At 43.9% G+C, this 27,468-nt stretch overlaps 1 protein-coding gene across 3 annotated transcripts in view; it reads right to left on the bottom strand.

Moving 5' to 3' along the window:
- Positions 1 to 18,704: 18,704 nt before the first annotated feature.
- Positions 18,705 to 27,468, bottom strand: part of Pip4k2a (phosphatidylinositol-5-phosphate 4-kinase type 2 alpha) — a 158,727-nt gene continuing 149,963 nt past the window's right edge. For all 3 annotated transcript variants that reach the window (XM_051205604.1, XM_051205603.1, XM_051205605.1), the window contains 3 exons: positions 24,000 to 24,243; positions 22,483 to 22,586; positions 18,705 to 20,959 (listed from right to left, as the gene is read on the bottom strand). In XM_051205604.1, the coding sequence (XP_051061561.1) occupies positions 20,879 to 20,959; positions 22,483 to 22,586; positions 24,000 to 24,243 (429 nt within the window). In that variant the 3' untranslated portion in view covers positions 18,705 to 20,878. The remainder of the gene's footprint in view (positions 20,960 to 22,482; positions 22,587 to 23,999; positions 24,244 to 27,468) is intronic.

Raw genomic sequence — 27,468 nt, 5'->3', positions numbered from 1 at the left:
CTCAGTCTTCTCAAATAAAGAACATTACAGAAATGAGCTCATTAAGTACTTTCCCCTTCAAAATACCCTCCTGTGCAAAATCCCTTTAACTGAGCTGCAGACATAAGTTCTGCAAAGTTTAGTTAGTTTGGGTAAATATTTCTGAAAAGTGGGCTAGTCTTGGTTGCAAACTGAGATATCTGATCACTTGTAAAACTGTGGTGACAGATTAGCACAAACACCTTGTTGTGTTGTGAATTTTCAGGGCACAACCTTTCAGGTGCCTGAGCCAGAGAAGGCAGTGAGTGATCTAATGGTCCATGCAAATGAGCTCAGGATTTACTGGACAGTAGCTCCACCCTAGACACTCACCCTGCAGGCACCCTGGTTTGCCAGGGTCACATCTGCCATTGCAGCCCAGGCCTGCTCAGGCAGCAGCAGAGAGTATTTATTATCATCCACCCAAAGGTCCCAAGATTTTCATTCAGTAATTCTGTCATTACTACGAAAAACAAATCTAGCAAACAGTTTTGACCCATGTGTGCCATGCTGAATATAGAACCCAAGTCCTCAGGCTCCACCACTAAGCCACTGTTTTGCCTCTAGTAGGCACTTATTCTGGGCACTTATTTAGGAAGAATTACCCAAAGAAACGCAAGCAGGGCCATGCTTAGGTCTCCCACCTTCACCTCCTTAAGTTTCAACTGTAGCTCAGTCATAGCTTGTATTGATTTGTGAGTCATAGTGTCAGGTCCCATGGCTAAAGGCAAGGGTCATTGTATAAGTGAAACCACATAGACCTTCGGAGGTTGTAAGATGATGAGAAAGGGACATTAGCCACAAGGTGTAGGGAGCAGGGGAAGCCCCTAGTTAATGAAGTCCTAACTAGTGAAGTTAGTTTGACACAGCCATGTCAAAGACTTTAGATCTAGACCCATGGGAAAATGGTAAAACATTCCCCCCACACTCTGGGGTGAAGCTCTGAGGGATGGCAAAGCCTTCCTCTGGTCCATGTGTGGATATTGGTAGTGTGTACAGAAAATAGATTTCCACTCTACTTTTCTCCCCCTGGGTATTTACGGTCTGAAGACTGCTGCCCTGCAGAGACTACTCCTGGCCAGATTGACCAAACCTGCATTCCATTTTAAACCATAAACCTGCCTCCTTGTTTATCTGTATGCAATAACCCCACCCCCCTGTTGAGCTGTGCGCAATAACCACACCTCTCTGTTCAACCTCATGCAATAAACAGTGAGCTTCCAAGGTGCTGTGGCTTCTGCATCAGAGAGCCTAGTCATAGCTTTTCTGCAACTCTGTGTTTGTCTTTTCTTCCCTTCCTCACTGCCCTTCCACCACCACTCCCCCCCCCACCCCCCAGATCTGTCCTTGGAGCCATGCTAAACACTACAAGGCCTTTCATCCCACACTCCTCCTTGTCTATCTGTCAGAATTGCTATCCAGACAGACCTTTTGTCTTAAAAGTGAATCTCCCCTCACTCCCCATCACCACCTGCAGGCCTGATGTGCTATCTTTCCTAGCACACAGTGAAGGGCCTGATCCAGAAGTGAAGGTATTTCTGCAACCTGTCAGTCACTGGAAGTTCAGAGACTGGGAGCTACAGGATGTACTGTGCTCTGGGGCAGAAGTGTGAATAGAATGGATTGATTATGAACTGTCCCTTTACACTCTGAACAGTCAAGGCAGAGACAGGGCTCTCAAATTGCCTACTCTTGTATATACTTCAGGAGATGGCCCCAGGGCCCTGTGCATACTATGTGAGCCCTGTACCACTGACGTGTGTGTGTGTGTGTGTGTGTGTGTGTGTGTGTGCGCGCGCGCGTGCGTGCGTGTGTGTGTGTGTGTGTGTGTGTGTGTGTGTGTGTGTGTGTGTACACTTGTTACTTTTTTGGTGGTCTCCCTATGTAGCCCAGACTGGCCTTGAACTCTCAGTCCTCTTGCTATGGCCTGGGATTCTAGGCTAGTGCTGCCACACCCAGCTTGTCAATTAATCATTCTAAAGAAAGGCCTCTTGTCACCCTGTTTGTGATGTTTTCCTCTGATTCCCTGAGCCTCCTGAATAAAGCTCATCTTCCTTGCAGACACACAAGACTTCCTTTAGTAACCTGATTGCATAGAGTCTAATTTCTATACAAAATCTGCTCTCATGTCCCATGTACAGCTCAATTATCCAGGGAACTTTCACACCCTCCCACCTCACAATCAGAATATAGGAAAGTTTGCTCCTGTTCCTTTGGTTTCTTCTCCCTCCTGTCTCCAGCCCTGACTGACTACTGACCTGCTTTATGTCATTGTAATCTTGTCATTATTTTGGCCAAGGGTTCCCTACAAACAGAATCACAGTCTATGTAGCCAGACTTCTTTTGCTTTGTCACAAATCTTTTGATATGTATGCATCATGTGTCTAATGAGAAGTTTGTTCTCTTGTTTGTTTTTGCTTCTGGCTGAGTGGTATTCAATTGTGTGCTCATAATATGATTCCTGTTCTTTAGGTATTGTCGTTTTATTTGTCTAAGGCTGCTAAGAACAGGCCTGTGCATGTCTCTCTGTGAACATGTGTTTAAACTCCCTGCTAAGTACCTATGACTAGGATTTCTACATCACAGGCAAATGCATGTTTGGCTTCATAAGAATCTTACAAGTGGTTTCCCAGGTGTTTGGATATTTCAGCTGTGCAATGTCCTCACCAACACTTGGTATTTCCATAGGTTTAATTTTTGCCACTCTGTGTATTGCACAAGATTTTGGAGTCCTTCAAAAAAACATGTTGGCCTTTGCTCCAGATGGCCCCTCCTCTGGTTGTGTGGATTCATGCTTCTCCCACAAGGGACCAGCCTTCTAACGATAGGTCTCTGCCTTCTCAAGGCCAAACTGGTACCCATTGCCCCTGCCCCTTTCTATTTTTTTCATTTTTGTGTGGTCCCTTTCCTTCCCACCTCTCCTCTCCACTCTCTCTTTTACTGGCTTCTTTCAACTCCAAGATTGGTAGGGAGAGGAATAAGTATTCACATCTTGCAAATCCCAATACCCAGCATCGAGCATGGAATTGCTTGTTGGCAGAATGAAGGCATGAATCTTTAGACTTGACTGCGGTTTCTAGCTGATGAGGCTCACTGTCTCCTGTAACACACCTCCAGTCTTTCTTCAAGGAATGGGTGATGGCAAGAATATTCTCTGCAGTGGTTTTGCATTTGGAAGAAAAAGCAGTGGCCCATATTGCTACAGACAGTGGAATGGCAGAACCACATAGACCTTAGGCAGGACCGAGTTCTGACTTTATCTCTCTGAGTCTGTTAAGGCCATTCATTCATTTGCTCATTCATTCATTCAAAAGTACTTCAAAGCTTCAGCATGTGCAAGGGCTCTGGCTGGACTCTGAGGTAACTGGCAGACCCCAGGGAAGAAGTAATATGGGTGGAACAGGTAACAGTGTCTTAAGAAGCAGGAGAAACTTGAGGTGATGAAATGACGGGTTTGAATGGTGGAGAAATGGGGAAAAGATATCTTGTTAAGAGAGTTGACATTCTCAGAATTGACAAGAGGACATAAGTGTGGCCTGTGGGTCTCAGTCCTGGCTAGAGCTGTCAAGGGGAGAGCTGGGACTCTCCAGCACAGCCCTCAGAGGATCATGACCAATGGCCTCCATCCAACTTCCAGTACTCAAAGGCCAGGCAATTAAATTAAGAGGCTTATTACTTACAGTTGGGAGGCTGGGAAGTCCAGGAACACGGTGGGAGAGCCTACTTACTGGGTCCTCACACAGCAGAGGGCATCAGATGGTGGGAGGGCCAGAGAAAGGGGCTCAACTTTTGTAACAAAGCCACTCTTGTGCTAATGAATCCACCCCCATGGGAGTGACATTAATCCATTCCTGAGGGTGGAGCCTTCATTAATCCAGGACTCTGTAATTATGTTTTTTACACAGGAACTTTCTGAAGGACATATTCAACCCATAGCAGTGGAGGGAACTGAATTCTGCCTCTTGGGGCCCAGGGGTCAGGGTAGAGTCATTTATTTATGTCTGTTTAACGAGGTAGTAAAAGTGATGAGGTCAGCATTTTAGGAAAAGATTCTGATAAACAAATGGGGGCAAGGACAGAGGAGCAGAGCAGCCCTGAAGCCACAGACACCTGCACTAGCTGAGCAGGCTTTCCCTGCTCCCACACCTCCACCAAGGCCTGCAGCTTTAGCAGCTGACTGGCTCCCGCTCTGTACGTTTGCCAGTACCTTTACTCTATTTTGACGTTCTGTGATCTGCTCAGACTCTCTCCTCCTCAGCCCTCATCAGTGGATTGAGCAAAGCTGTTGTAGAGCAAGCTCAGCTTTATGCACCACACTAGTTATCCAGCAGACAAGAAACATCAGCACAAGGCTGGGGAGGAGGCTCAGCGGCTGAAGCTCTTGCCAGGCAAGCATGAGGATCAGAGTTCAGATCCTGAGAACCCAGGGAAACACTGAGTGGGTTTGGCAGCCCATCTGTAATTTTAGCCTCCTAAGGTTGAGGCAGGGGATTCCCAGAGCAAGCTGGCTAGCAAGACCAGCCGGCCGTATCCAAGAACTCTAGGTTTGACTGAGAGAACTTATGTCAATGAATAAGTGGAAAAGCAATTGAGGGTGATTTTCAGACATCAACCTTGGGCCCCACACAGGTTAGCCCTTACACATGCAAACACACACACACACACACACACACACCTATGCACTCATGCAGTGTCTGTCAGTACGGTGATAGGAATTCCTACAAAGGGCTTGGTAGAACAATACAGCTCTGCTCATTCAAGGCTACCTTCACCCAGAGGCTCATAGCCTCCTCCACAAAAGTGATGGGAGCCCCCTGGGACTAGGTGCCAAGAATGCATGAGATGAAGGGAGGGTCCTTGCAACTGAAAACAATTGATGCCTTGACTATTAATGCATTTTGATTCACTCTCACAAGGCACACACTGCCTTTCTTCTCAGACCTGCCATATCCCGTATCCTCAGGGAATAATCACCTTCTCATAGTGTAGCAGGAAACCCCAACCTTGGGATCCTCTGTAGCAGCTTCTGAGAAACCACCACAGGGCAAGGCTGTTCTACTGCTGGCTCACACAGCCAGACACAGTGTGCAGCTACTGTGAGCAAGAAAGTGAAAGCCAGGCAGCCCCCAGTCTCTCTCACCTTGGGGGTTGTCTCAATTGCTCATTGCTTATAAATTGTTAGGACAAACAGAAAACATGAACTCAGACAACCTTGAAAGGAGCCACCTCATTCAGGAGCCCTGGCCAGAATCCCGTCCTTACAGCCGCCTGGGTCTGGTTCCTCTCACAGAGCTGGTCATCCCCCTAGTGAGGCTGCTCCCCCAACCCCCCTCCGTGGCCTCAGTCCCCGCCCCCATGTGGTGTTTATTGGAAAGTCTTGCTTTTCTCTTGACGTCCTTACCTCAGCCTCTTTTTCTCCTGTCTTCACCCTGAATGGAAAACAGCTGGCCAGCTTCCTTCTTCCTTGAAGGTGGTTATTGAGTCCTGCCTGTTTTCATTTTCCTTCCATATGCATTGTGCTTCCTCGCTTACTGGGCAACTGAGGTACCGTGTCAGCAGGAAAACTCATTACTGCCACCCTGTCTGCTGCCTCAGCGCCTTCCTGAAGGCAGGTGGCCTCTGGGCTGTAGCTGATGAATACAGTTAAGAGAGAGAGAGAGAGAGAGAGAGAGAGGAGGGCAGGAGAGTTAAAAAAGAAATCAACTTCAGTGACTTTGGATTAAGAAATATCCTGGGCCCAACTTTAAGACAGAAAGAATATGGAATAAGGGTGAAAGAAGAGAGAGGGAGAGAGGAGACAGACAGGTGGACACAGACATTGGTAAAGACTTTCAAATATTGGGAAATGCCAGTTTGTATCATTTAAGTTGCCCAAACCCACTGTCACTAGACAGTAAAGAAGGAGCTGTTTACATTTTGGCAGCTTGATTATCTCTTTTCTTCAAGCCTCCTTTGCAAGATTGATTTTTAACATCTAAGTCTCCAGCAAGCTTAACATGTAAAATACCACTCAGGGCCAGTGCAGTTATGTTAGGGCTTTATTTTCCCTTGCAGGCAGGATTTCTCTCTCTGCTGGTATTGTACATGCCTGCCAAGACCATAAAAGAGCCATCACGGGGAACAGTTTCCAGTGCCAGGAGCCAATCCAGTCCTGTCCTGGAGACTGGTGGGAAAAAGATGTGAGGAGCAGCTGAGCCAGGACAGCTTGAGCAGAGAGTTCTGTGGGCTGGCTCCCCGTTCCCAGGCTTCTCAGGGGGCTGACAACACTGCCATTTGTGGCAGCTACCACTGGAGCTGAAGCTGTTTGTGTTGTTTATCTTCAAATCTGTTAGGAGCTGCTTTCTGACAGCAGGGATAAGCTGCTAAGAGTCCAAACCCAAAAACTCAACCTTGCCGTTCAGAATGATCAGTAGGGACATTTGCTCTTTTTATACATCTATGCCAACACAGCCTTCCACCTTTAAAAATAGCAACTATAGAGATGGGGATGCAAGCAATTATTTATAGTAAATAGTGCCTTTGCATTCTCACCCCACCCGCTCCCTTACATACTCTTCCCATGGCATTTGGACTTAAACCAACCTGTCCTGAGCTGACAGCTGACGTCCTGTGACTTGGGTTGTATATTCAGGAGAGATAAGATAGGCAAGAAAGATAAAGATTCTGAAGTCCCACAAGATCATTTTGCTCACAAAAGCCTTTGTTTAGCTCCTGGCCCTGTTCATAGGACAGTAGACTTAGAGGGATCTATGCAAATGTGTCCTTTTCCCATTACAGAATGTGACCTTTACGATTAGATTGAAATAGCAACATCAGTTCCTGTGTTAATAAGACTTGCTGGCCTAGAAGGGAGGGCCTGTATTCTCCTAGCAAGAAGTAGAAACAGGGAAGGAGGTATTGGAACCTGTCCCCTATAGGGACAGGATTATCTTATGGTTCCAGGAAACCCTTTACTTCTGTTTGCTCCATTTGCTCTGCTTATAAGTCAGGGGACTTGCCTGTTCAAGATAGCTGCAATGAACTTTTGAGTTTTGCATAGAGCTGGGCCTGATAGTGTAGGCCTTTAATCCCACGGGAGGAGGCAAGCAGAGGCAGCCAGGTTTCTGAGTTGGAGGCCAGTCATTCTGGTCTACAGAGTGAGTTCCAGGACAGTGAGGACTATACTTCAAAAACCTACCTTGAAAAACCAAGACCAAAACAAAACAAGACAAAACCAAAAAAAAAAAAAAAAAAAAAAAAAAAAAAAAAAAAAAAAAAAAAAAAAAAGAAAAAAGTTTCATATGAAAGTCACAAGTCACACAGCTTGTTAAAGTAATAACACATCACACATCATACATGATTACCACACAGGACACAGATTAGCTTAAACTAGAGACCCAAAACATGACTGTTGATAAATATCAGCATTAAACACAATTAATAGTTATTGTTCACTAGCAAGGCCATTCTTGCTAATGCATTGCAGCCTCTATGAGAAAATGAAGGTCTTTCTCAGAGAGGTGTTATAGCCTTACTGGAAAATGCTCACACCTGTGTGGTATGCTGAGCTATCACCACGAGGTCAAGGGCAGTAAAATTTCCTGCGATTAATTTCTCTTTCCAGCTCATTATGGTTTTTTATTTGACTGGTCATACTGCTTTGCATTTCCAAAATGCCTGAAAGTACCACTTGAACAGTTGATATGGAAAGGAAGAGTCTAAAGATTACAGAAACCCAGCACACACTGATATGCAATTGAGACCACTGAATGAATGTTCTCTAGCAAGGCTGGCATTTCTAAGAGTAAGACAGTTAAAAGTAGACATGCCTTTTAATGGGAGAGTGTTCTAGCTTCTGCAGCTAGGACAATGTCCTAGAGCTTTCCAACCAAAAAGAAAGGAAGGAAGAAAGAGAAAAGAACAAGAAAACGTAGAGCACTATGTGTTGTGGTTCATGTCTGTTGTGCCAGCTGTTGTGAGGCTGAGGCAGGAGGATTACCTCAAACTTGAGGTGAGCCTAAGCTACCTGGTATGACACTGTCATAAAAAGCCTAAACCAAGGCTGGGGACATGGCTCAGTAAGTAAAGTACAAGCTGTGCCAGCTTGGTGACCAGGATTTGATCTCTAGAACTTATGCAAAGTTAAGTGTGGTGGAGCACACCCATAGCCCAATGGTCCTACAGTGGATGGGAGGTGGAGACAGGAGCATCTCTTGGAAGTAGAGGGCCAGCTAGCAAGTAGTATGCACAGCTGATTAATGCAGCAGCAACAAGAGACCCTGCCTTAAGGTGGAAGGAGGAAACCATCTTCTAGAAATTGTGGCATGGTCTGACCTCCTACCTCCATACACATGCTGTGTCACTCCTGTGTCTGTGAGAGCACGTGCACACAGATGAAATAAATAAAAAAATTTTAAAGGCCAAAACCAAATTAATGATGTAACTAAAAACAACACTAAATCAAAACAAAAGTGAACAAAAGGTTTGCAGCTGCGTTCCTTTGAAGGCTGCTTTAATCTTTGCAAACAGAGCCTAACCTGCCCAGAGAAGTTAAGACATCATTTTATTTAAATACTGTTCTGTTCTAAAGCATCATTTGGCTGGGATTCCCATCCCAGGGTTAAAGTAGGAAAATGTTTAATTGCTTAGGAAGTAATCCTATTATTGCAGATTTCATGCATCATGAATTCCTCCTCCTAATTTGAGGAATTGTGAAAGGAAAATGAGATTTTCTGGTAAGTACATTTTTGAAAGGGCATAGGTGCTGGGAGATTAGGCAGACCTGGCCAGGAAGACATTTTCATCAAGGATCATGTACTAGGAGGTGAACAGGTGAAACTCAGCTGTCAGTCAAGTGAGGCAATGTCTGCCTTTGGTTCTGAGCATGAAACTGTAAAAACATTCTAGAAATAGGGTCTAAATGAACATGTTGTTTCATAGAAGCCTCCAATACTTCTCATAGAAATCTATGCAATGAGCAACCACCTCAGTTTGAAGCACTTAATAGTAAATTTGTACACTTAAGAGACCTGATTAAAAGGTCTTCAGGAGTGGGGTGGGGGCAGGCGGTGGTGGTGCTGAGATGGCTCAGTCAGCCTAATGCCTACCAGGTAAACAGGAAAACCAAAGTATGGATACCCAGCATCCACAAAAAAAGGCTGTTTTACATGCAGTGGCGTGTGCCTGTTACCTAGTACTACAGGAATGGAGACAGGGCTCCCTGGAGCTCACAGGGTGCACAGCCAGGCTTTAATCAATGAGCTTCAGCCTCAGGAAGGACAGTCACAAAAAGTAAAGGTGGAGAGTGATTGAGAAAAGACATGGGATGTTGACCTACCAGACAGGTACCACTTACATTAGCAGATACACACACACACACACACACACACACACACACACACACACACACACAGAGAGAGAGAGAGAGAGAGAGAGAGAGAGAGAGAGAGAGAGAGAGAGAGATGCCAGGTACAAAAATGACAAGTGTGTTAAAAGAGGTGTTAGATGAAAAAGAAATTACAAGTACCTTGGAGGGGCTCCCAGCACCTAGGTGGGCATGGAGAAATGTGCCTGGTTTGGATGGCTGGATGGACAAAATGAGGAAAAGGCTTTGTGACCACAAAAAAGGCATCCGCTGCTTTTTCTCGTAGGAAGCCCCCTCCCCAAATGATTTTGAAGTGGAGCCTTCTGGTTAAGTTGATGAATATGTCCTAAAAGACCCACTTAATTAAAAAAAAAAAAAAAAAAGTCTTCAAAGGCCTTAATGCCATTCACACCCCACAGAGCAAGCCAAGCATGATTTATGTGACTCTTTGGTGAGCCACAAAGCCCTTTAGGACATTGTAGCGTAGAGTCATTTCTCACTGTGCAGTTCAGCAAAAGCCCTCCATAAACTATTGCTTCCAGATAACCTCACGTTCTTGGTGTCTGAGTTGCTTTTATTTGTATCTCAACTGTTATTTTTAGGTTATGAAACACGATCTTATCTAATTTGCACTTGAAATTTTGATGAAGAGAATTTTGCTGTGGGGCTAGGGGGCTGACCTTGGTTGATGGGATTGACCTTTGCTAAGTGGGATTCTCGGTGCTAAGGAGACTGGGCTCTGTGACCAGACACTCTTGGCGGGTGAGAAGAATGGCTACTTTAAACCGCAAGCAAAATCCCTAAGTTTTGGAATTTCTCTCTGTGACCTGGACTCTACTCCTAATCCAACAGAGTGACACTTTCCCCTTTATATGCTATTTCTTCTTTTCTCTTTAAAAACATTTTCCTTGTTTATCTCTTAGTGATACAGCTAAGGTTTACTTAGTCCAGTATCTAGGAAGCTGGGAATTTGTTCAAGAATTCCCCTCCTCCTCATTCCCGTATCTCCCCAAAACAGGATACAACAGCCCTGAGCTTTCCTGGATTCCTATCAAATACAGCTTACTTTTTAATAACATATTGTAGAGCCACTGAGGAAGACTTTGGCAGGGTCTGCAAGCATTTTAACCGCACAGAAAAGTCCCCCTGGAGGCCATGAACAAGAAAGGGATGGCAGGAAAATGCTGAGTTAATGTTAGACTGACAGGAACTTGAAGATAAAGAAAAACATATATAAGGTGGTGGTGCAGAATCCTCAGGTAAAATTCTTATCCTAGGAGAAAGTTCACCAGGGTGATGGATAATTGCATACCAAGGCTGGCCTTCTGCCACTTTAGCTGGAGGTTTCTACGTCAGTTGGAAGGTTGATGTGGCACAAACATCTTCCTTGTTTCCGCACCTCTCCGCAGAGCTCCTCTTCCTGAGTCTGTTTCATTGGCTGTAAAATGTCAAAAAACCACTTACCACTGTTTACTACGAAGGGTGAAAAGAGCTATTTTCTTCTGAAGCACATGCCAGTTCTGCTTGGGGACTCAATTTGGTTCCTCTTGTGTCTCACCTATAAGCAAATTGGAGCCCCCCCAGACATTGAACCCATATTTTATGATAGACACAGTGAATCTCACTCAGAGACACCCCGTGAAGACAGTAAACACAGTGCACATGCCTGTAACCCTAGCACTTGGAAAGTGGGAGCAAAGAGGTCAAGGTTGGCTGGGTTGCATGGCTCCATTCTAGTCTCAACTACACAGTGAGACTTTGTCTTCACAAAGAAAAGAATGAAAGTGTAAGTCAGAAAGAAAGAATGAAAGAGGGCAGGGCAAATTTCCAATATAAGAAGGAACATTGGCAGATCTGTCAGAACCAGATAGCAAATGACAAGGAATTCGTCTTCCCTTTAGAGAAGGAGGTTTTCCTGGTCTGGCCTACATAGTCACAGACAGAAGCAACAGACTTTTGGAAGGCCTTATTTCCCCACGCATCCTTATTACATATTGAGGTTAGCATACAATTTCCTGTGATAGGGAAGGGCACTACACAAGCACAAGATACTACAGAATCCCATGTATCTGCCAGATGATGGTGTGGAGGTGGGCTCGCTGAATCTTCTAATCAGTAATAATGAATTCTGGTGCAAACCCATAGTTATGAGCGTTTTTGGGGATATGAGCACTTACCCCGCGTTAACGCCTAGCACTCAACAATCTTATTTCATCTCCAACAAAACTACGTGAGCTACACATTGGTCCCTTTCTAGAAATGTGAAACTAAAGCTCTGGAGACCACCCACAGTCACAGAGCCAGGATCCAAGCTCAGCTTTAAATGAATTCAAGTATGTCTTCTTACAGTCCATCGAAGCATAAGAGCCTTGAGGCTTTCCACTTAGAAGATGAAGTATGCAAAGACATACTCCCAGGTAGCAGGCGAGGGTGGGAGCTGAGCCTTATGGCAGGGTGCTGGAGTAAGCAGCCATGTTGGCCTGGAAGCACCTTTGGTTTGCTGACTGTCACTGGCTCACACAAGGCTTAACACATAATAGAAACCTAATAAAAGTTTGTTAAATGAGGTTATGATGTATATTTTGCATAATCAAGTCCCACAGTCTGTCTCTTCTATTTATCTACAGGTCTCCTGTCTTGGCAGCGCATACTTTGTTGTTTCTGGTTTTACAAGTGTCTGGGATACCTGACTGACTGCCTGGACATAGACTCCTACTCAGCTCTGTCCTTCTGCTGGTTGTTAGGGCTGCTGCCTATAGATGTGGAGTTGCCATTGACATCTGATTCACACGTCTGGCTTGTTCTTGCCCCTGTGAGAATTATGGTTTGGAAATAACAAATAAATAAAAATAAGTGAGAAATAAAAACCGAGGAAGGAGAGAATGGTAGGGGTGGAGTGAGGGTGGTTTTGCTATCCTATTTTCACGGGTTAAGTGCTGAAGGGACATTCAATTCAAGACTAATGAGGAGATAGGCTGACATCTGGTCTCACCCCTGACTCCTGTGATTCAGACCTCTCTGAGACTGCCCAACCTGCAAGTAGCCAGAGCCTGGGTGTTGCCAGATTTATGAATCTGCCTGGGGTGCTGAGAATAAAGGTGAGATTTTAACTCTTGAGGAATCTACAGCATCCTCTATAAATACAAAGGTTTGAAAAGCTGACTCACCATCCTTTGTGTTTCTTCACATATCTGCAGTAGTTCATATGTAGAAAGGGAATTGAACTTGAGGTTGGACGGCTTCATGCCCTCTATGTCCTTTGCATGCCCCTTGAATTTTCAGCAATGTGTCTCTTTCCCCACTCCAGAGCAGGCTCTGAGAAGTGGAACTTTCCCTGTTTCTAAGAATACCTGGTTTTGTTTCTAAGACAGGTTCTCACTATGTAGCTCAGGCTGGTCTGGAACTCACAATCCTCCTGCCTTAGCCTCTGCCAAGATAGATTATAGGTAGGCATGTGGCACCATTCTGGCCTATTTCCCAGGGTCATCTAGTTAGAAATGAGCAGTGCAGGCAAGTTCTACTCCTGGGTCTTGGGACCTCATGCTGACTTCTTTATTTAGTGGGAGAAAATTCCTAAAACAAGGATGACAGAGAAGTGTACTTTACTAAGGACACACTAGAAATGTACTTCGCTCATTTCCTAGTCTTCTCTCAATCTGAATAGCTCAGCTAATGAACTACTCTCCAGAAAATAACCATGAAACTAAACACAATAATAGCACTTTGAGCTTCATTAAATGTCTTCAAACAGCGCGGGTTTGAGTAAACATCTTAAACCAGATAAAACAAACTAAGAAGAAACAAAAACAAATACAAATGATGCAAGAAATATTGGACTTGGGGAAACAGTAGAAAAATTCAAAAATTTTATCAGCAATAGAGATGCAGTTTTAAGATATCTAAGGGAGAATAGGGTCAAGCAAAACCATCTTTTTGTTTTTGAGACAGAAACTCACTATGTAGTGCTGGTTGGCCTTGAACTAAAAAAGATCTACCTGTCTATGCCCAAATACTGTAGTTAAAAGTGTGAACCTTTGTTATTATTATTGTTATTATTCTTTAGGATCCTATGCTCAAAATAAGTTATCTGCAACACAGCAAAATGTGCTCTCCTTCTAATCCACATACATACTCTCTTTTTCTTGCCTGGTTCCCATGGCTGGAATCTCCATTTCAGTATGGTGATTGTTCTGAACTGTGTTTTTGTTTCTGCAGTGGTAGGGATAGAACCCTGGGCTTTGTACATGCTAGGTGAGTGCTTTACCACTGAGCTATGCTCACAGTCCCTTAAGATGCCTCTTTTAGCCTTTATCCTTTGTTTGTGAAGCTGTTACCTAGCTTAGTGTCTGGCTAAGGACAGAACAGATATTTTCTTACGTGCCTTTAAACTTTGCTGAGAAGCTCTGTGTGGTTTTGGGCATATACCTTCAGTGTCCCATCCATTTATAGCTTTGTGTTAGCCTCAATTTCTGCTTATGCAGATCCTCTAGGCCAGAGGCAAGAAATTAAAGCCTTCTCCAGACTTTGCTGAGTGCATGAGAACAGGCCTGCATGTGAACACTAACAGTAAGTAGTCTTCTAGCTCTTCAGTGTGTTGGTGGAACTTTCCATAGCTCTCAATGGACATTCTGCCACACAGATTCCCTGTTTATTTATGAGTGTATGTGGTGTATGTGGTATGTGTTTGAAGCATGCACATGTGTATGCCTGCATATGTGGTTTCGTGTGTGTGTGTGTGTGTGTGTGTGTGTGTGTGTGTGTGTGTGAGAGAGAGAGAGAGAGAGAGAGAGAGAGAGAGAGTAGGCCAGGGGTTGACCTTGAGTGTCTTTCTCAGTTGCTCTCTATTTGCTGAAACAGGATCCCTTGCTGAACCCACGGTTCTCAGAGCTGGCCAGCTTGCCTCAAGGATCACCTACCTGTCTCTGCCTCCCAAAATGCAGCTATTGCGTGCAGAGTGCTACGCCCACTCAGCTTTTGTGTGAGTGCTGGGGATTTAAACCCTGGTCCCTACACGTGTACATGTTATCCCCACTGAGCCAACTCCCCGGGGGGGTTCCCTTTACTTTTGTGTGCTTGTTTGTCCTGGTTTTGTTTTCCTTTAGCCTTGAACTTCCAGTGATCCTCCTGCCTGTCTCCCTAGTGCTGCAATTACAGGTGTATCATCAACAAATGCTACAGAATCTTTTTGGCTTTGTGAACTCAGATAAACAGGGGCAAGTTCTGCAGCTGCTGGACAGGTCAGGGAACAGACATTCATTGGGGTTGGCTTTTGGAGAGCTGCAAATCCATTCTGTCCCCTCCAGTGGGTGCCGGCTCTCAGCTATTGGAGCTGTGAGAATGTTTTCCAGGGATATCGTGGAGCTGTGTGATAGGGAATGTGGGGGAAGTAAAATGAAACGTAGAAAGCTCCATGTTTTTCCTGGGTATCAGTTGTCCTTGAGCATGTCTTTCAGATTGCTGCAAGCTTTTGGTTGATGTCCAGAGCTCTGCCAAAGTTGGTTATGACAAGTGTTGTTATTGTTTCCATTACTTTCATAGACTCATAGATTTGCAGAGGATCTCTGTTTTTGACATATGAACATCCATGAATAGGTAAGTCCTGAAGATTTACTTCTTTTGTTTGTTTGTTTGTTTTTTGTTTTTCGTGACAGGGTTTCTCCGTATTGCTTTGGGGTCCGACCTGGAACTCATTCTGTAGAGCCAGGCTGGCCTCAAACTCACAGAGATCGCCCTGCCTCTGCCACCCAAGTGCTGGGATTTTCTTGAGCCTACCCACAGTGCAGCCATCATGGCCTAATGGCAGGCTGGCCATGGCCATGGCCCAGAGTAGTACAGCCCCATGTGGGGGTCCACATTTTCAGATCTTCACAGAGCTTGTCTAGACTATTGGCTAGGATCTGACTGTATTCTTGTTTTTACTAATTTTTGATTAGTTAATTAATAGTGTGTGTTGAATGTTGCCAAATGTATATAGAAGTCAGAAGACAACTTCTGGGAGTTGGTTCTCAATTTCCAGCCTTGTTTTGAGGGCAGGTTTCTCTTACTGTTTCTGCCCTTGTGCTATGTTCTCTAGGTTAGCTGGCACATGAGCTTTCAGGCAGTGTTGTCTTTACTTCCCATCTCTCCTTAGAAGTACTAGAGTTACAGATATACCCCATTATATATGTCTTTCTACGTGGATTGTAGGAGCCAAACAGGGCATTAGGATTTCACAACAAGCACTTTACCCACTGAACCATGTCCCTGGGCCTTGACTGTATTTTTAATTCTTATATCCCAAGAATCAGTCTGTGCCCATGTATTGTTAGGGATTCTCTGTATTGGTGCCTACTCTCAGTGACATCTCCCATCTCTTAGTGAGGTAGATATCTGTCCACAGTATTCAATAAAGCACCAGGGTATCACTGCTCTGTGTCCCAAATGGCAAAGACTATTACATGTTGGTGTTGATACAAACACAACACAGTGACCTTTCCCAGGTCACTAGAGACAGGATGGTGGCAGCAGCACTGGCAGGAGAGACACATGGCGATCCTGGGAAGAGCTCCTGGGACTTTACTATAACACCCATCTGTTCTTCCTGCTCTTGCTATAGAAAGACCCATGCAGCATCTGAAGTGGTCCACAAGAAAACGGGCTGGAGAATTTATATTTAAGATCCTTTTAAAGTGGGTTTTGGGATAGGAAACTCCATTAGTAATTGAGGCTGTAATTTAACATGGGAAAAGTTATATTAGTTTATGGTTACAGGGCCCTGACACTTTGGGCTTTCATGTCACTGAAATGTCATCATGGGGCAAAGAAACCCTGCTCACCTCCTGATGGCTGGGAAGCAGACACAGACCAGGAGGGGCTGAGGTACACACCTATTTAAGGGCACCCCTTCACAGACTAACTTGTTTACTAGGCTTCACCTTTAAAAAATATATTTGGTGTATACTTGTGTGTGGGTGTGTGTAGGTGTGTACGTCATGAAATGTCTCATCAGATAACAACTTGCAGGAGTTAGTTTTCTTGTTTCACATGTGGGTTCCAGGGATTGAACTCAGGCCAACAGGCTTGGCAGCAAGTGCCTTGGCCCTCTGAGCTATCTTGCTAACCCCTTCCTTCTTTCCTTCCTTCCTTCCTTCCTTCCTTCCTTCCTTCCTTCCTCCCTCCCTCCCTCCCTTCCTTCCTTCCTTCCTTTCATTAGCAAGTATTCACTGTATGAAACAATGGAATCATTATGACATTTTCATTTATATCATGTATCCTGGGCATATTTGTCCCCAATCATTCTTATCCCCTCCCTTCCCTTGCTCCTCTCCCACTTCCCAAATGGTTGCTCTTCCCTGTTAGTCTTAGAATAATATTCTTTTAAACCCTAAATTATGTACATGAGAAAATGTGGTATTTGCTCAAGATTAACTTAATTCACTTAATGGTCTACGGTTCCTTTCATTTTCCTGTAAATTACACAATTTCATTTTTATTATTGTGGAATAAAACCCCATTGTATATAGCAGCATTTTTTTTTTTTTTTAACCATTTTAGTTAACTGCTGGGCACCTACACTTATTCCACTACAGTTATCTTGGCTATTATGAATAGTGTCACAGTGAACATGGGTGGGGCTGGCAGATGGCTTGTGGGTAAGGTACTTGTGAGAGTGTGAATGTAGGAGTATAGACCCCCCCCAGAACCCACATAAAACCTGGGCAGGTGTAGCAGCTGCCTATAAGCCCAGCACCAGTAGGCAGAGACCAGGGATCCCTAGAGCAAGCTGGGACTGGTGAGCTCCAGGTTAAGGGAGAAAACCTAGATTAAATAAAATGAAGATCAATGGAGAAAGTCAACTGTGAGTCTCCACACATGGGCAAACAGTAGGTGTGCTCACACACGTAAACATGCATGTATGTGAATGTACACACACACACACACACACACACACACAGTTCAGTTCGGGTACTGTGTGTGACCTAGTATTCTTTGAGTATGCACCCTGGAGTGAAAAGCTGGGCCATAGGTGGTTCTGTTTTTAGTTTGAGGGACCATCATACTGATTTCTGTAGCTGCTGTGTCAACATCATGTAAGGGCTCATTTCCATCTTCACCAGTATTTGTTGTCATCTGTGCCCAAATGATAGCCACTCTGACTGGGGTGAGATGCAATTTCAATATAGCTTTCACTTGCATTTCTCAGATAAATTCCCACCTTCTACAGTTTCTACCAACTTCCAATAGTGTCACAGGCCAGGGACTATTGTGGGGCATAGGCCTTTGTGGGAAACTCAAGATCCAAATAATAGCAGCAGATGACTCAAGCATAGGAATTCAAAAAGCTTAATAGCCTTTCTGCCCTATGGAAAATCTATTTCATAAATAAAACTATCTCTACATTATGTGACTAAGACCAGATAAATTGTTACTTAAGAAAATGAGATACATATTAGGGAAATAAATGGTTTATTGGATAAGAGTGCTCGCTATGCAAGTATGAGGGCCTGAGTTCAAATCCCCACTGCTCAAGTAAAAAGCCGGGCATGCCCATACCTTCGAATCTCTCTCTCACACACACACACACACACACACACACACACACACACACACACACAAAACCAAAAAACCTGAACTAAGCTCCTCGATGACCAGCAGGCACTCAGCACTTACGTTCTTAGGCAAATGCGGATCAAAGTTACTACTGGAAAAATGGAAAACCATAGCAATCACCAAACTTCTTGAAAAATTGGAACTAGGGGTTCAAAACCCCGAACCTCACCAATTACACACACATTTGAGGAAAGGAAGGAAGGAAGGAAGGAAGGAAGGAAGGAAGGAAGGAAGAAAGTTGGTGTGTGTGGTGTCAGATGTCCGGTAAAGGTAGCAACGGGTAAGCTGTGTCTTCTGTCTTCCAACATGGTTCAGGTCAGCAGGATGCAGTTTTCTGTATTGACCTAATCTTTCATGGGGACCACTCATACACTAACAACGTAAAGTGTGCATATGTTTAAATTGTACCCTAATGCTCTAATCACATGAGAATTGTAGTTAGTTTCAGTATGCCTGTTACAGCAGCAAACATCGTGTTTACCACCTGGACACAATCTTACCCAGCATTTATGCTGGTACCTGTGTGACAAGTACTTTACCTGGTAAGCTATCCTCCAGCTCTGTGATTTTTTTATTTTATTTGTCTCTAGTGTGAGGAGTCCCTTTGTCCTGTACATGTCTTATCAATCACTGTAGATTGAAGGCCAGGCCCTAGACAGTTAACAGCTGCCACACCCCTTACCTTTTCACAGAATGGCTGAGGATACCACCAGGACTATTCACAATTACTCTCTAGCACAGAGAGACACAACTGTGTGAGTCATCAAAGTGCTTTATTGATAAAGCCCGGCTCAAGACTCAAGTGCACTGTTTGCACTGGGACACTGACTTGAGTATACTGTTCGCACTGGGACACCACACGCATCCTCGCTCTTGTCCAAACAGTTTATCTGATGACAGAGATGGTTACAGACAAAAACCAAAGCATTTCTTGTAAACTTCTAAAAGCATACAGATTGGCCACAGAGAAAATGGTTACTCAGATCGTGTATGTGTACCTTCATTTTTACTTTAGGTTTGTAAAGTTTTGGGATCTTGGGTTTGTAAGTTTTCAGATTTCAAAGGTTACATTAGAGCATCAGAACACTCAAACAGATTGGACACCACAGTTTATAGTGCCCAGAAACCGAATCATATAGCATTGATTATTTTAAATGCATCAAATACAGATTTGTACAACTATGTTACAGTGGAGTTAACATCATCAGCTAACGGATCTGTGGCAGATCGGTACAAAGGAGTCAGCTGTGAAGGCAGCCCACACATGTTGGGCACAGCTGTACCTGGAGAGGCCTGAACTAAAGTGCCTGGGAAGGCAGCCTGCCAGGGGGCTTGTGGGGCTTCTAAGTATTAATGAAAGGTGGATTTTTTTTTTTCCTTTCCAAAACTGCCCACAGAAACCACCTCACATATTAAACAGGGTTTTTAAAGGCACAGCTTCAGCACAGCATGTAAGCTGATAATACTCTAAGCAAGTGTAGTATTCTGTAACTTGAGGCCTTTTAGGACACAGGGAAGTGGGCAGATACACGATTGATGCCGGAAGGTTTTTAATTTGGTTAAACACAGCCAGCACAGTTTAGGGCAATGAACTTATATAACCAGGTTTTGGGTTTAATCATGTATCAATCATTAGGTTGATAATACACATCTTGAGGAACAAAATCCTTTTGCTTTTATGTGAAAGCCTGTCTACTAGGTACTTTGAATAAAACACTCACTCAAAAACACAACTGCAAGACATATCTCAAAACACAACAAACATGTTCCCTACACTGCAAAATGGCTTTACATGTAAACTTCAAAAATCACATGCTGTGTATTAAATTTTTAGATTCAAAAATATCCCTGTTTTTCTAACCATGTAAACAGTAAAACTGAGGGTTTCAGTTAAAGGGGATAATTCATAACAAAAGCCCACTCTTTAAACAATGGTGGAACATAAACCTCATTAACTGGGATTTGCCTTCGGTTACAGGAAGATTTTAGCCCCTTGTTCATCTTCCTGCAGTGGGAGGTGTAGCTGCTATTGCCCTAAACTATGCACCTTTCCGGTAAGTTCCACATCTGTTCTGCAGAATGAATTTCCGCAGCTCAATACAAGGGTGTAACAACGAGAGTCTCCAGGCAAGAAAAGACAAGCAAGCGGTTTTCCTGGAAGCATTTACGGAGGTGAAACTGGAGGCAGTCTCTTGGCATCAGACTCTTGGAAGATGAAGAGCTCAGCCTGGGATAGTGGGGTGGTGACGGTGTTAGGATAGACCCGAACCCTAAACCAGATCACAAGGAAATGCTGCTAGCCTTCTTCTGCCTGGGGCAGTGGGCTTAGGCAACCAGTATTCAGGAGTAGTCTTTGTGTGGGCCAGGAGTGTAACATTTGAAGTAAATTTTCCCTTCTTTTAATCATCATCATCACCATCATCATCATCATCATCACCATCATCATGAACACTGTCACATCTTTCAACCCAGAAAACAAACTGCTCTACAGTTTATGTTGTGTTGCTGCCATGGTGCTGCACTGGCATGCATTTCCTCTTTTCCTCCCCCCATGTGCTGTCCCTTCATCTATTCATTCAGTCATGGCTGGAATCAGAGGCGTCTGGTTGTTACAAGCTCTGATTCAAACTGATTGGTTTTAATTAATTAATATTAATTAATCATTTTTAAAATGTGCACTAGAGTGTGTGTGCACACGGCTGCGCACACATACAAAGTCAGAAATAGCTAGAACAATGCTGGGAAATGTCAGGTAGCTGTTAAAGCGAGTAGCCCCCCCCACCCAACTTCAGTCATCTTGGCTTGAAGATGTAAACAAGGAGGTTTGCTTCCTGCAAGGTGAGTGCTTCAGAGTTTGGTTTTATCTTTCCTACATCGAAGCCACCACCAGCCTTCCTGTGCTCATGTCCATCTGGGGCTGTGAGGAGGTTACGTCAAGATGTGTCCAATAAAGTCCAAAAAGCGCTTTGAATACTGTTCTGGGTTCACGGTCGAGATCTCAGCTCCAGCCTAGGCAGTTGTGAAGGAAACAGATATTGATGAGACGCTCATGATCTCCACAAATTCCCATTCTGTATCTATAGCTATTTCCAAATGCAGCTGAATATCAAGCTAGTCAATTATTTTTGGGGGGCAGGTACTGGAGACTGAACACAAGGCACAATCACCTCACCACTAGTCACACCTCAGCCCTAAAGCTAAGAACACAGCTAAGCGGCCTATGTTCTTAAACCACCACTCACGAGTATCTCTGCCATTTGGACAAGCCAATCAAAGTTCTCAGGAATTGGTGGCATGCACCACAGACTACTAACACTGGCCTGTGACTGCTGTAATGTTACAAAGGAAAACAACAACAAATGGGTGGGAGAGATGGCTCAGCAATTAAAAGCACTGGCTGCTCTTCCAGAGGACCCAGGTTTTATTCCCAGCACCCACATGACAGCTTACAAGTGTCTATAACTCCAACTCCACGGAGCCAAAACTCTCTTCTTGTTTCTGCAGGTATCATGGATGCATGTGGTATACACAGATATACATGCAGGCAAAACACACACACACACACACACACACACACACACACACACACCAAATGAAAAGAAATAAATCTTAAAACACCCCTTCCCCCAAACTAGTCACATTTAAGACATTACCTTTCTACTCAAAACCCTCCAATGCACTCCACTTTCCTTAGATTAAAATAGAGTCTCCCTATGTAGCTTCGGGCACCCTGAAACCCCCAATCCTCCTGCCTCACACAGAAGGTGTGAACTACCGTGTCAAACTTCTGGAAGTTATCCTGGGGCTGTCACTCTCAGTTTCTCCACTGGAAAAGAGAGGGTACCCCAGCGGAGTGTAAGTGGGAATATATTCAAGTTACATTATATGCTCACACACTAATGGCCTTGCATAGCCCTGTGTAGAAAAAGTTTTGGTGTAAAACCCTGTAGTACTTTCCTAAAAATGGGGGAGAAGGAAAACATACTGGAATCTCCCCACAGGCTTTTCATGGGGATTCAATGATATTCCTGGATCAGTGAGGATTTGGAGCATGCATGGTGAGTGATGAGGGTAGATTTAAAATGCTTAAAATGCTGGTCTTATACTCAAAAGATCTCTGTAGCAAAAACTAATAATAATAATGATAATAATAAAGGTATATGTTATTATTATCACTATCCTGAGAAAATAAATATAACCCTGAACATTCTGGAGTACCCTGCTTCAGGCTGGAACATTTCCTATGAAAACCTTGAACTATCTTAAATATGTTCATCTTTGGGGTCTTTTTCAAACATGGAAGAATCTACAGATGCACAGGGCTATGAACTCCTGTGCAAAAGGCTGAGCCTAAGCCAAGGTGAGAGCCCATACTGGGGCTGGTGTTACCTGGTTATGTTGATACCTCACCCCCAGACAGTCATCACTGCAGAACTGAGAACAGCTAGGCAGAATGGCAAAAAGTGTTCACATGCCACAGACAGCGCCAGAGACCCGTGGGCGAAGGGTGAAGTGAGGGAGCCAGTACTTACGCCATGTTTAACAGTTTTTGCAGCGTGGGCAGCTTTCTTTTTTGCATCATAATGAGTAAGAATGTCAATAATTGCCATGAAGTACACCTCTTTTCTAGGTGAGTCTGGAAAGGGAGGAGAGCAGAGGCTGTGGGACATGTGACAACATGTGGAAAGGCACAAGCTACTTGGGGAGGGAGACTGAAGTGAAGGAACACAGAAACCACAACCGGGTTGGTCCCCTGTACCAAATAAAAGCACTGGGAAGCCAGAATAGTGCGAGAAGGCTGTGATCTGCAGACTTTCATTTTGTTTCCTAATCTGCATTTCTTTAATGACAGTATACTATTTGTGTAAACAGAATTGATATTCTTACAGTTTTCTGTAAAACAAATAGAATTAATTGCACTTGTTAATCTCTTCCTACCACCAGACACTGTATATTTCTCCTTGGACAGAATTATCAGAACCGAATAAAGGACTTGATGCCTTTATTATCTCTTTCTACATAGTTTCAAAAAACATATTTCAATTATGAATAGTAAGGAATGTATACTCAATTATATCCAATTTTCTTATACTTAAGGAATGATTTTAGTGGGTAAATTTAAAAATACAGTATAATACAACCCAAAACCTGCTTGGCTGATATGCCAAGTTAAAAAAGGGGAGGGCATAGTTGCACAAATTTCCTGTTTTATTATTTAAATAAGCTGGGTATTTTTTATCCTCTCAGTGAAATATTTTGCCATGGACATGTAGCTGAAGTAGAAAGCAGACAACCAAACACCTAGACTCTGAGGATTGAGACGGGTTTGACTCTGTGGAAGAGGGTGACAGATCTCATCACGGGGACAGCAAAAGGGGCTGTGACTCTCACTGTGTCTGCCTCGCTACCCCTGAAAAGCAGGCTATGTGATGATAAGTCAGTTCCACAGGAAGGCCACCTGAGGGGCACAGTGGGCTGCACATACTTGCCTCACTCAGGACAGATCTGTGGCATACTGGATTTACTTAAAAGAAAGCCAACCTAGTTTTTCCAGCTTCTGTCTTGGGACATGAACCTGGGGGCTTACACATGTCAGACAAGTGCTCTACCAATGAGCTACAGCCACAGACCATCTTTCACTTTGAGACAGGCTCTTGTTGAATTGCTCAGGCAGGTTTTGAACTTGTGATCCTCCCGTCTTAACCTCTGGGATACATGAGCCTGGCAAGGAAAAAATGTTCAAAAAATTGCATATATAATTTGGTCTACAGAGTGAGTTCCAGGACAGCCAAGGCAGCACAGAGAAACCCTGTCTGAAGAACAAAACAAAACTAGGCAACAAAAAAATGGTTTGTCATTTTCTTCATCCTTTAACATGAGGAAATATTGTTCCCTTTAAACACATATGACTGTCCGATATCAATGCATTTGACTCAGAAGGAGTCCTGAATGGCAGTACCCTCGTAACTAGGGTCAGAATTACTGATAGATCATGGGGCAGAAATTAAACCACTTTATAGGCAGAAAAAGTCAATAGCACTGAGCTTACTTTCATGGCATTTAATTGCATAAACATCAATGTTTGCATCGAACTCGCCAGGAGCCAGAGGTGGTGAGCTGTTGAGTGTATTTCCAGGACTGTCGGGCGGAGTCCCGATTGGGTGGGTGCCATCACTCTCTCCTTCCTCTTCCCCATCGTTCTCCTCATACTCCACCTCCTCTTGCTCTGCTCGTTCCACATCGTGGATTCCCACCAGGAGGCTGTAGTCCATGAGTTTTAACTGTGCAAGGAACTGGGGGAGGGGACAGGCCGGTTACAACTTACCAGCTGCTAAGATTCAAAGAATTTAGGATGGGAACACATATTGGGGGAGGCTCCATCAGCAGAAGGCTGATGGGGACCAGTGAGCCTACTTTATGTGGTTCCAACATTCTTAGGTAGTTCCCTCTCATTTCAGGAGAGTTTGGAGCTAGGATTATTCCAGTCCATCCCCAAATACAAAGCCGGCTTCTGAGACTGGCATCTATTATATTATATAGAAGAAACAGAACTCCTAGGAGCACAAGCTGCTATCAGGGAAGAGCCCTGGGAATAGGGGGGGTGGGGCTTATCCCAACAATGAAGAATGGCTAATGGGTAGAACCAGGAAGTGCCCAGGGAGCTTCCAGCAGAGCTCCCAGTAGCTTTCTAGAAAGCACTTGGAAATCCAGCATACTCATAGCAGATAATTATCATGCTGTCTGTCACCAATAAGTAAAAGCCCATATGTCCCCATCAACCAGTGATCGAAGGGTGTCAGTGCTCCTGTAAATACCACATTCTCTCTGTACCCATTCCACTTCCACACCTGGCTGATAAGGGTGCTATGGTGCTCTGTTTCCCATGAGATGTGTGGGGTGGGGGTGGAGGGACTGCCCCTCCCCCACACCTTTCTAGACAGGGCTACAGTGTCTGGTGAGGCAAGACCTAGCTGTAGGTCTGGCCCCTCCCATCTGTCAAGTTCTTTGACTTTTCATGTTCTTTCTTCTCCCTTTCAATTTCTTAATTAATTGGATACGCACAGATACATGACGTGCGATGCTCTAATTGATCCACTGAAGTGTGGCCTGCCTAACTGAGAGCAGGCTAAGCAGCCCATCTGCTGGCTGGCTCTGCATAGAGTCCAGGCTACAAAAGGTAGATGGCCACGACTCCTTGAGAAGTTGCCATCACTCTTGCTGATGCACTGGTGAGATTAGAGGAAGTGTTCTTTCACATACAAAGAGCACGCCTGTGCTATGCTAGGCCAGGAGGAACCAGTCTATACAAATTAAGTGTGAAGACAGGTATGAGTCTAGAGGAAAAGCATGTGGGAGAGACTCCTAACACTTTGGTGGCTGAGTGGAATGCGCTGGCCAGTAAAACCAAAACTCTGTGGGTGGAGGAGAGTCCCAACAAGAAATCATAGTATGAGCCCACAGGCAGAAAGAGAAGAAAGGCTACAGATCAGGACTTTATTGTGGGACTGTTGCCTGTGAATGCAGGAAATGCAAGACATAGCTACTCTACCCTCCCCCACTCATCCCTTTAAGCTTCTTATTTTAATTAATTAATTAATTAATTAATTTTGAGGTGGGGTCTTATTATGTAGTCTTGGCTGGCCTGGAGCTCAGTCTGTAGAATAGGCTGGCCTCAAAGTCATAGCCATCTACCCACCTCTGCCTCTTGAGTGTGGGGATTAAGGCGCAAACCACCATGCCTGGTTTACCACATGTATTTATTTTAGAAATATATAATATTTCAAAGTGCACAGACTCAGAACTCCTTAGGTCCCTGCCTGCCTTTCTTTACAAGCCTTGTGCTGTTAGGCCTCTGCTTTATCTATTGTTTTCCTCTCATAAGATCCAATCTAATCTGATTCCTTTATATAAATTCCTCATTATGCCAAATACATATATTTTAATTTTCTTTTTGGTGCTTGGTTTTGAACCCAGCGCCTTGTATATGCAAAGTACATAGTCCATCATGGATTCACCCCCTCAGCCTGTGTTAACTCCTGGAGCCAGCATCTTCCTCATGATTTAGAGAGTACTGAAGCCAACTCCTCTACCAGGCCATGTGGTAACGAGGCAGGTTAAACTAGTCTCAGCAGTCATAAATGGATTTACCTTCTCAACCCCACCTCCCAACTACATATGTAGTGAACCAAAATTCCCATCAGGGATTTTCCCACATCGTTAAAAACTGCAATCCTTGTAAAATTCTCAAAAAATTAATAAAAATTATATTAGAGTAGAAACTGTAGTCATCTCCTTTAGAGTCTTTTCAGAACACCAAGTCTTGGCTGTGCTATCATAGTCCCAGTTTACATTTCAAGTCAGTGTAGTTAGGAGTGTGGACTCTGAGCATTTAAATCATGACCTGGTTCAGTAGCTGTCTCTCAGGGTCTCTGGACTCAATTTCCCCTTGGTCAGAGAAGGACAGTAACAGCACTTGGACAGAAGAAGGTGTGTTAAGGCTCAAAAAAGGTAACTTTATGGGAAGGACTACATGTTCCATACATGCTCCCCACCCCAATCCCCAAAGCCTGTATGCATCGCCATGGTTGTTGCCCATAACACTGAGAAGTTCTCCCAGACACTCGGGAGAACACAGATTTAAGCTGTGTGACATATGGGGTCTCAGTGTCACCAATTTTCCTTTTTGTCAGAAATTGAGTTGACAAGAAGCAAGAAGAAAACAGAAGGGAGTTTTGTTCTTCCCAAGATTCTTTATCTCCCCCCCTCCCCCAGGAAAGGGCTTATATATATGCACTGAATGCATATATGAAAGCTATCTAGACTACTGGATCCTGACTGGCATATATATGAACAAAAGGGGATTTCTATCGCAGGGAATTAAATAAAAAATAATTTAGAATAGATTCCCAAATGACAATTATTATTTTTTTTGAAAGAAAAACACAAACCATTTACTGAGTTATAATAAACTCTAACCTTCTTTGCTTCTTCCTAACTTTTGTCCTGTTTTGAGGTAAGGTCTTGCTGTGTGTATTTAGCTGACCTGTGACTCCCTCTGTAGACTAGGCTGGCCTTGAACTCACAGAGATCCACCTGCCTCTGTGTACTGAGGAGTGCAACATTATGCCTGGCTTAAATTCATAAAGAGTTTATGGAAATGAAATGAAATAAAACTAGGAACACACACAGACACTCATTCATGAGCATGGAAACACACAAACATATATAACATGCAGGTATGCCTACTTGAAATTTTAGCAGTCAGGCCAGTGGTCAAAATTAGAAAGCATGGAACTCATGAAAAAAGAAATGCTAGTCTAGTATCAAGACGATGTCAAGTTGTTTCACCATAATTATCTGCTTTAAAGTTTAATGATGCTTTTGCATGGTTTCAAAAGTAAAGACACTGTTATCAGCCATGGAGAAAAACTTTAAATGAATGAACACTTTATGCTCTGCCTCCATTGCCCCCAAAGGGCTATTTGTGTGTGAGAGTCACATACAGGGTTAACCTATGG

The sequence above is a fragment of the Phodopus roborovskii genome, unplaced genomic scaffold, assembly GCF_943737965.1.
Source record: "Phodopus roborovskii unplaced genomic scaffold, PHOROB, whole genome shotgun sequence".
Taxonomy (NCBI): Eukaryota; Metazoa; Chordata; class Mammalia; order Rodentia; family Cricetidae; genus Phodopus; species Phodopus roborovskii.
Note: the sequence above shows the minus strand (reverse complement) of the source record. Positions and strands in the feature narration are given on the sequence as shown.